This window comes from Anneissia japonica, unplaced genomic scaffold, assembly GCF_011630105.1.
Source record: "Anneissia japonica isolate Jap-2015-1 unplaced genomic scaffold, ASM1163010v1 scaffold284860_len1800451_cov186, whole genome shotgun sequence".
In the NCBI taxonomy this organism is placed as follows: Eukaryota; Metazoa; Echinodermata; class Crinoidea; order Comatulida; family Comatulidae; genus Anneissia; species Anneissia japonica.
Genome location: NW_022706010.1, coordinates 1,420,533 through 1,430,702, shown reverse-complemented (window position 1 = coordinate 1,430,702; position 10,170 = coordinate 1,420,533). Strand labels below are relative to the sequence as shown.

Below are 10,170 nucleotides of genomic sequence, written 5' to 3'. Positions count from 1 at the left end.
TTTTCACGACAAGAACACCAATTTAAGCTGTCTAATAAAAAAATGAAGCATTATGTCTCTTTCTCATGTCACATTGCATGCCATCGACAAGAGCTATAGATATATCTTAGAGAAATTCTAATGAAAACATTACACAAACAGTTACAAATTTTCTCACATAATCCAATATTGTAATTATTGTTTGATATAATTTTTTTGTATTATTTAAAGACCAAAAATTATTTTTTTATTCTTACATATCACATGAACAATGATTAACTATTGCACTAATAAAATTCAGATATAATGTAACGAAATGTCTTCCGTACTCTCTAATTCTATGTTGGCCCAATAGATGTGGCGACTGTACTTCCTATCGTGGTTAATTTTTGCGTGAATGTACTCGTTGTGATCAAATCTGAGGCATTACAATATGATAAATCCACAACTGTTTCACACCGTCCTTCACCCGAATTCACCACTAAAATTACAACTCCACAGATAAATACTAGACATCCAAATATTGCAATTATCAAAGCTGGGATTTTTTGTTTTGACAATAGAGAACCTGACTCTAACTTGATGTATGACAGAGTTGGTAGGATAAACACCAATGGAATAGCACACAGGATACCCTAATATAAATTGAAAATAAAGAATTAATGATTCAGTAAATAATTTAAAAAAAGTAAATTCGTAACATATTTACAATTATTAATTAATTAGATTTATACATTTTAGGCAGGGATTTTAATACCTGTAATGTGTACATAATATTCAAAGTCAGAATCCATTAAAATGAATCATACTTAATCGTGAAATGTAAAGGTAGTCAAGTTAATATGACTTGTCATACATAAATTCAACATATATAATAAAAAAAAAAATTCAACAACAAAAACAGCAACTAATGGTATGCTAGTCTTGGTTACAATTGCATTCAAAAATAAATTAATGATAATTTGTAATATTTAAAATGTTCCTTGAAGGTTGCATGGTGAGTATCAATAACAAAATCATTAAACTTTTGGTACACCATGTGTAAAATTATGGTTTTTGAAACCCACTGGTTGGTTGTTTTTTTTAAATATTTTATTTATAATATTTAATAATATATAATATAGGAAAAGGCCTACTTACATTGAGAGAGAGTACTATACCTAGGCATGCTGTACTCATAGAGAACCCCAGAACAAGTCCAGCAACCACGAGCGTGAAAATAAGATGCCGTGTGTATGGCTGTGGTTCTTCTACCCACCTTTGATGTACACAAAAGTTTTCCAGAACCTAGGTATAAAATAAAAATAGGAACATTTTAAATTCTTTAATCACTATTTATTATTAATCCACATAATAAAATATGTAAATCATAAACCAAACCTTGTTGTATCAAGTAACACAGTTACAAATAACAGAAAATATTGCACACTGATTGTGTGATTTTTTTTATATATAATTTATTCAAACTAGTGAATTTTAACTGATTTGACAATATGTTTACCTTTTATTTTAAATTTTGTTTTTAATCATATTAATGTACTGATATAGTAATCCAATACTGTATATTGATTCAATTATCTATTACAGAATATTAAGTTCCATAAAATCTCACCAGTTCAATGGCTCCAACAGGTGATACATACAAAGAAATATGCAATTCAATATATTCTGTACTTAATAACATATAGAGTAGTGAACACTTAATGAATCAACAATAGAAACAATGACAAAGTTAAATGCATGTTAATAATATTGTGGTTGTTGATGACCCAATTAATGATGACCTAGAGTTTGAAAACAAGCTTTTAGCTTAAATGCAACCTTTGTCTACTGCTACAGTACCTAGAGCCAGGCTCACATGTTGAGGCTACGCTCAATGACACAAAATTGTGAAATACGACTAGAAAAAACGTGTGCCGCCATATACCCTGCTTAACTCCTGTGCACCAGATGATATTTGACAGAGCATGTTGTTGTGCATCTTTTGCAAAGTGCAGCATGTAAAACTGTCTTTGAGATCTGCAGATTAATGTGTGTGCAGGATGATTATGTATACCATAATTTAGATTAATTATATTACAAATTGTTTATTTTTAAGAGCAATTCTCTTCCAAAGCCTCTTATGGTGACGAGTGGATTATCAATTTTTTTTCCCATTAATATTAAATTGTTATTTCCTATCAGCCTATCATATTTGTTAATACTTTTTATAAGTCAATTATAACTCCCAATGTTATTTGCCTATCCCCCACAGTACAATAATTTTTCAATTAGTGGATGTTTGATTTTTTTTAGGTTTGTGTGCAAAAAAAACCTAATTTTTCGTCACCGTGAAGATATTGCGCACCACAATGAACACTGAATTGCAATTGAAAACTACTTTCGTAAAACAAGGTTAATTAGAACCCGAAGAAATTTACTTCAAATTCAATATAAAGTATGAACAATTAAGGAATTCCTGGAATCAATAAACCCTAATAAACAAATATTCTACCTATTTTAAAGACTCAAGAAACGAAATTAGGTGTAGGCCTAGAGCCAGACAGGAGGCCGCCGAGGCCTCCTCTTATAGTGCTAGGCCTAGGACGTAGCCTAGGTCTAGCTATGAAATCATTGCATGATTTTTACCTGTCTGCACTGATCAAAAAGTCAGTGACTGTATTCTCACTCGAATGCTTTAAGAAATGTTATTTCTTTGACTAATGTCTATCGAAATAGCATTGCAAACCAAGTTCTTCTAACACAATACAAATTACAATAGGCCTAGTAATTCATCGTATCAGTACTGAATGTACTTGCTGATGTGTAGTTAACGCGTACTGCAGAAGCACAAATCAGCATATGCATAGCTACGCACACAGTATACTGATCATATCACTATAGTAACCGATGACTGCAACAGTTGGTTATCAAAACCTGGGCAAATTGCCTTGTCAAAACTAACATTAAAAGACGGTGATTGACTTATAAAGCAATTAGTTAATCATGCATCGTACACTAGTGGAAAATTATTATACTGAGGTTAGATTTAATGCATTCAAAAATTATTTTGGTAGGTAGAACATTATTGTATTTTGGTAGGAGAGGAGTACATTTCACAGTGCTGCAGTCAATCAATCATCAACCAATCAATCAACCAATCGATTAAAATAACACTGTGACCTTTGGTAATATTTTCTTATGATTTGAGAAATTCAATGAAATAATCAGAATGAGACTTACCTCACGGCAAACGAAGCATTCCAGTGGGAAGGTACACATGATAGTGATGGCAAACACCAGTCGGGCGGCGTTGGCCAGATCATCATCATAACAATAGTTTTCTAAGATGTCACCTATAAAAGAAAAGTCAATGTTCACACAAACACAAACTACTTTATGATATCTTTATTATATTTCTCTACATAAACAGGTTTTTTGTCATCAAGTGAAGAATATAGTAAAAAATCAGAATGGTGAAAAAAGGAGGCAAATGTAAAACAGGAAAAAAAATGAAATACAAAACAAGAGAAAGGGAAAAGAACAGATCTGGGACAAAGGTGCTTCAAAATTTAACCTCATGATAAGTAATTAATGTTACATTTTAAGTAGTTTTTTTACTTAATGATAATATTTATATTATTATAATTTATATTTTTTATGTGAATAATATTTTAATGTATTTTTGTTAAGTGTAATTTTATGCAAATTATTTTAACAAATGATATGCCTCCCAGTCTTAATGAAAAACACAAAATTTTCCAGGGAGGGTTAAAAAATTGTTTTTAAATATTACAGTATTATGCTCAATTATATTTTACTCTTACTGTAACTGTAGAATTGAAACTGGGGGGAAAGCAGTCCTCTGAAATGTTCTATAGCGCTGTTACACTTGAGAAAATCTAATACTAAACACTGTATTGGGGACTGGCTTGACCAGCTTTTCAACACATGGAATTATGACACAGAAATGTTACAACTGGCAATAGCCAAGTACTCATATTATTCCACTACATGCTTGCATCATCGTAACGTCATAGTCTGCAGCAGCTCAAGGGACTGGTTTGACACTTAGCTATTTTACAAATCAGTTTTAAGACATACTCTATGTTTATATATAAAATTCTATTCTGTTGAAGCGGTTGCAATAGTTGCGGCTCGGATTCCCAACCTTTAGGTCAGGGAGTCCAAAACCATTTGTGCAAGTCGTTGCTTAACAATAGGCTTAAAAGCTTCAAAGGAGCTTTCTTTGTTTTTGTAGGTAGCTTTAATCAGTAGGGTCAAAATGCTTTGATCTTTAGTTTATTCACAGCTATGTCATATACTAGAGGTAATGTTTTGATTGGTTAAACACTTTTGGTACTTGTGCATATAAGCTTGCAAATATGAATAATTTTTCATTTCTGATGATGACATAATGTGAAAATATTGAATTTCTACACGATGGCATGCATTTCGATACTTTGAGTATGTATTACTGTACTATCTGGTCCTATCAAAGAAAACGATGCCAATTTTCAAAAATGTTATCGACTGCTTTATGCTCTTAAACATAATCATTGTTTAAGGAGTGTTGACGATACCATTATTAGAGATGAGTATGAATGCATTATGAATATAGGACACATGTAGTTTTATTACTGGGAAATGTGATCATTCAATTGAATTTGGCTCACTGGATCCATCAACATACGCAAAGAAAACGATGCCAATTTTCAAAAATGTTATCGACTGCTTTATGCTCTTAAACATAATCATCGCTATAGAACATTTCAGAGGACTGCTTTACCCCCAGTTTCAATTCTACAGTTACAGTAAGAGTAAAATATAATTGAGCATAATACTGTAATATTTAAAAACAATTTTTTAACCCTCCCTGGAAAATTTTGTGTTTTTCATTAAGACTGGGAGGCATATCATTTGTTAAAATAATTTGCATAAAATTACACTTAACAAAAATACATTAAAATATTATTCACATAAAAAATATAAATTATAATAATATAAATATTATCATTAAGTAAAAAAACTACTTAAAATGTAACATTAATTACTTATCATGAGGTTAAATTTTGAAGCACCTTTGTCCCAGATCTGTTCTTTTCCCTTTCTCTTGTTTTGTATTTCATTTTTTTTCCTGTTTTACATTTGCCTCCTTTTTTCACCATTCTGATTTTTTACTATATTCTTCACTTGATGACAAAAAACCTGTTTATGTAGAGAACGTTCACTAATGCTCTCCTATCAACTAAAGCCATATGCATTCCCATCTCAAACTCTTATATAGTGTGATGTATGCAAATTAAGGTTTCAGTCATGGCATAGTTTTGATTGGTGGTTCGAACTTTGAGGACCGATTACTAACCACTCACTGTGTTATGGTTAGCGCAGATTTTAAAAAATCCTTTCACAGATGTTTCGACCGTCTCCCCTTATATATCAAGATATAGGCCTACGTCTATATATATATAAAATACTGTATATAAAAATTATATATATACTGTATATAAATTATATCTAATAGTAAACAAAAACAATAAACGGCCACACAATGCAAACAATATAGAATCAATACTTTAGTTCATATATAAATTTATAATATATATAGATATTTATAATATATAATATATACCTATATGCTATGTATAATCGTGTGTGTGGTCATCACCCAAAATGCATGCATGAGAAACGAAAGATACATAAGATTGACTTGATATAACATAAGAAATGTGCAGGGAAGTACTGTTACATTTTTGACTTATACATATTTTTATATTACACACACAATAAACTATCTTTAACAACTAGTATATATCTGTGTACTCTAGAGCCTATATAGCTAGGTTTTCCCTTATTCTTCCACGTGCACAAACCCTCGAAGCCTCTGATCAACAAAAGCCAAATACTGTACTGTACATCATGATCTTAAACTCTTATATAGGGTGATGTATGCAAATTCAGGCTTCAGCGATGGACATCACTGTGATTGTGATTGGTGGTTTGAAATCAGCGATTGTGATTGGTAGTTTGAAATCAGCGTAGCGGAATCTACATGTTAAATTTCAAAAACACTTTCACCCACCCTCTCTTTCTACCAAATATATGAGGCGTGGATTTAGAAAGGGATATGGTAGATGGTCTTGTCACTGAAAAAGAACCTTGAAGCCTCTGCTATCCAATCTTAAGTGAGCAAAAGCCAAATAAAATACTGTACTGTACATCCTGATCTTAAACTCTTATATGGTGATGTCTGTAAATTCAGGCTTCAGCGATGGACATCATTGTGATTGTGATTGATGGTTTGAAACCACTGTGGCTAGCGCCATAGGAATCTACATGTTAAATTTCAAAAACGCTTTCACGACGTTTACCCACCCACCCTCTCTTTCTACCAAAATTATATGAGGCATGGAGGCGGTATGAATTATGAATATGAAATTAAATTTAATGTCTCTCTTCATCACTTAATTGCACATAGGCATAATTTGCAATCTGACTTTCATAAGAAGCTCTTTCCAATGGAAAGAGATATGATATAAAAACATACAATTTCACATATTTCCTGACAATATGTTCGCAAAAACTCTTCATACTTTAAATTTACCAAACCTTCTCTATATTATTGCAAGATCAGCATAATTGCGTCAAAAACTAAGGCCCTGATAGAAAAAGAAATGACTTTAAAATTTGCTTAAAATCATACTATAAGCCCTCTTCCTCAGAGAGTGGACTAAACACTTAAACAGAGATATTAATCATGTAGAAAACCTAAATACAAATCATGAAAATGATAATAATTATAATATTAATGATAATAATCATGATAAAAAAATAATATAATGAATAAAAGATCACTAGATTATATACCGATTACTTTCAATTTAACATGAATCACTTTTATGTATTATAGGCATACGGCTAAGTATGAAATTGGTTGTGCATTACAGGTTGGGGATTTTTTATTCATTTATTTTTATTCAACTTTATTTACAGAGGGTTACCCAAAACAGCTGTTGCTGACAAAAACATTACAGTTCATAAAATTCACAATCACAAAAAGCTAAACAGAAAATTAAAAGAGAGAACGATGCGGGACATGTGCCATTCTGATGTTATTGCAACTGTTGAAGACCTACAATTCACATAAAGATTTACTGAAATATGAAATGCAGTTATTCAAAATGATAAACCTACCCTGAGTGTTGCCAGTAAATGTTGCATAGCCAAAAATTCCGAAAATTGCACAAGGTACAAAAGAAATTAACACAGCAAGATGTGTGACCGTTGACCATTTATCAACAGTGGGATCCTCCAATGATGTGTACAAGAGGAAAGAGTTGTGGTGACAGATAAATGCTAGAAAAAACAGAAACCATAAAGAGTTATATGTAAATTCACTCAGTAGGTGAAGTAGAATTCTCCACATTTGATATCATAGTCAAATTAACATCCTGTGCTAAAATCTGTGAAAAAATCTTCAAAAGTTTATTTTAAAAATACAATGGCTCTTTTAAAAAATCAAAAATGAAAAAAAAAATAAAAAATCAACAATGAGACAAAAATTGAAATTGAGTAATAATAATAAAAATAGTAATAATAATAATAATAATAATAATAATAATAATAATAATAATAATAATAATAATAATAATAGATTGATTTATAAGGCCCAAATAATCAAGGTCTTTAAGCGCCATGTCTAAGTAAAAAGAATGGTAAGGTGAATGTAAAGAAAAAAACAGAAAGAAATTAGTACAGGATTTTTTGTAAGAAAATCCTTAAATGGATTACAAACCTACTTAAGAGTACATATGAAGAATATCGAAACAGTATTATTTATTCGTTCATTAATTGGAGAGAAAAATAATTTCTTATTTAAAAGTAAGCAATTTATTTTTTTGTCAGGTTATAGCTTAACACAGAGTGTAAATTTACTGTATAGTAACAGGTATTAAGCTTTCAGCATTGATCACCTCATTAAAGGTAATGAGAGTTTGTAATCATAATAATAATAATAATAATAATAGCAATTAATTTTTGATTTATATACTGTCTCATTATAGAAGCAATAACCAAGACAACATAACTAAAGAAAGCACACTGTGAAAGTTGTGTCATAGGAAATGTTTGGTACATCACTTAATTGCACATACCTAACAGTGTCCCTCTAGTGATTGACTTAATATCTAGGTTATTATAATGAAAGAGACTAAATATGGAAATCAATATATAGTTAAATAAAGTAAAATGCCAAGCACCCCAAGGGGTACTGAACTTAAGGTTTATTTGATTGGTTAATCCTGGAAAATTGCAATGAATGAATGAATGGATATAATAGTTTTTTTTTTATAATTGTTAAATTGATTTGGTAGAATTAATTTACTGTATATTACAAATAGCTTTTTTGAATTTGTCATCACAAAATCATTCTCATTTCTAATCATTTAATGGTTTGATGAAGTCATTCATAAAAATGGAAATTACCATGGAAATACTTTCAAGATTGGCAAGAGAATTTAAATACCTTAGTGACCTGTTTACAAACTTTGATCGACAATGAGATAAACTATGAAATTGTGCATTCAAATCACAGTGCAAAATGCAACAATTGTAGAAGGAATTAAATAAATATTACTTAATTTATTGTAATTTTTAAAAAATATGTTAGTTTATGTTACTGTTTAAAGCTAATTGTTATTTAGGTACTTCAATTTGGTTCATATTTCCCACTGTTTCCATTCTGTGATATATTTTTGTGTTATAGTATATTATTATTATCTTGGAAATTACAGCCTTGTTGAAGGAAATACTCTGGGAGATACAAGGTTTTTTGGTTTTTTTTAAGACAATTTAATAATAAAGTCATAATTACTATTTTTTATCTGCCATTTTCCCTTTAAGCTTAATTGCTCCATGGTTTTAGAATATTTCATTGGTTTTGATTTTCATTCAAGATAAACACATACTAGAGACTGTTTGTAATAAATAATGTGCTTGGCAACACCATTGCCATTATCATTATTATTTCAGTATTACAAGTTCTTCAAATCCCCTGCAATTTTTATTATTAGGCCATATGTAGTAATAGATTGACTGTTTCCACTTAAACATGACTTTACAATTTGGCATCTTATGAAGTAGAACACAAAATTATTATACCATATATTATACTGAACATCTTTAATCTTTAAGTAGATACTTATTTTAATATATTGTCAGGATCAGTTTTCAATATGTAAATGTAAGTTGTTATTCAAGAATAATTGAACTCAGTGAAGCTTTAATATGTATAATGCAAAACATTCCTTTTTAAAAGCCTGAGGTTGTCCAAGATGGCAGGTTCCATTCTCCTATTATAGGAATTTTATGAAAGTATATTTTTAAATGGTTGTAATTTGGGTATACCATTTGCAATGTCTAACGAATTATATTGATGGTAAACTGAAATTTAAGACGGTCCCTTTTCTAATTGCAAGACAGGCCTCTCAGTGCTGATACAAACACACACAATCTTTAAGCATCTTATAATTCGTGTAATCCATGCATCGCTGATGCATCGCCTCATTCGTCATTCAAATCACATAATTACAGCGAGAAAGACTGGAAGTTAATACCGGTTAAATATCAAGACTTCAAATAAGGAATCATTTCTGAATACATCATTTCAGGAAGCTCCATTAACATTAACATACTCAAGTCGCCTTAGCTTATGTTGTGTAGTCATCAGAATCTTGGTTATTTGGTCACGTTTGTGTGAAACAAAATGCAATGAAATTTTTATGAATAATACATTGTCTTATAGCATTCTCTATCAATCTCTGAATTTAATCAAATATTCATGGCACCAATTTAAATACTGAAAGGATGTTTTATTCTATTATATTAGGCCAAATAATATGTTTAGAAACATGGTTCTCATTGCCTACTCTTTTTTTTAAATTTATTTTTCAAGTCAAAATGTGAAGAATATCTTAGGACACGGCAACCTTGGTTTGGCCAAGGTGGCAATGGTCTGACCAACCCAGCCATGTCTGATCAAGGCATCCTAGTTCTGAAATTGAAAATAATGTGGTCTCTAAGGCTATGTTCACACACACAGCGTAAGGCTGGCTTAAGCATGGCGTAGCATACGCCTTTGTGTGTGAACTAGGCAGTGGCGTTGTTAAAGCCACTCACTACGCCACGTCCTTGGCGTTATTAACGCTACCTGCA

At 30.8% G+C, this 10,170-nt stretch overlaps 1 protein-coding gene across 1 annotated transcript in view; it reads right to left on the bottom strand.

Annotated features, from left to right (window-relative positions):
* Window positions 1–10,170, bottom strand: part of LOC117105955 (putative sodium-coupled neutral amino acid transporter 11) — a 47,574-nt gene continuing 37,404 nt past the window's right edge. The window contains exons 10-13 of the mRNA XM_033247260.1: window positions 7,153–7,314; window positions 3,202–3,314; window positions 1,120–1,266; window positions 1–614 (exon numbers count right to left, since the gene is read on the bottom strand). Coding sequence (XP_033103151.1) covers window positions 318–614; window positions 1,120–1,266; window positions 3,202–3,314; window positions 7,153–7,314 — 719 coding nt within the window. The 3' untranslated portion in view covers window positions 1–317. The remainder of the gene's footprint in view (window positions 615–1,119; window positions 1,267–3,201; window positions 3,315–7,152; window positions 7,315–10,170) is intronic.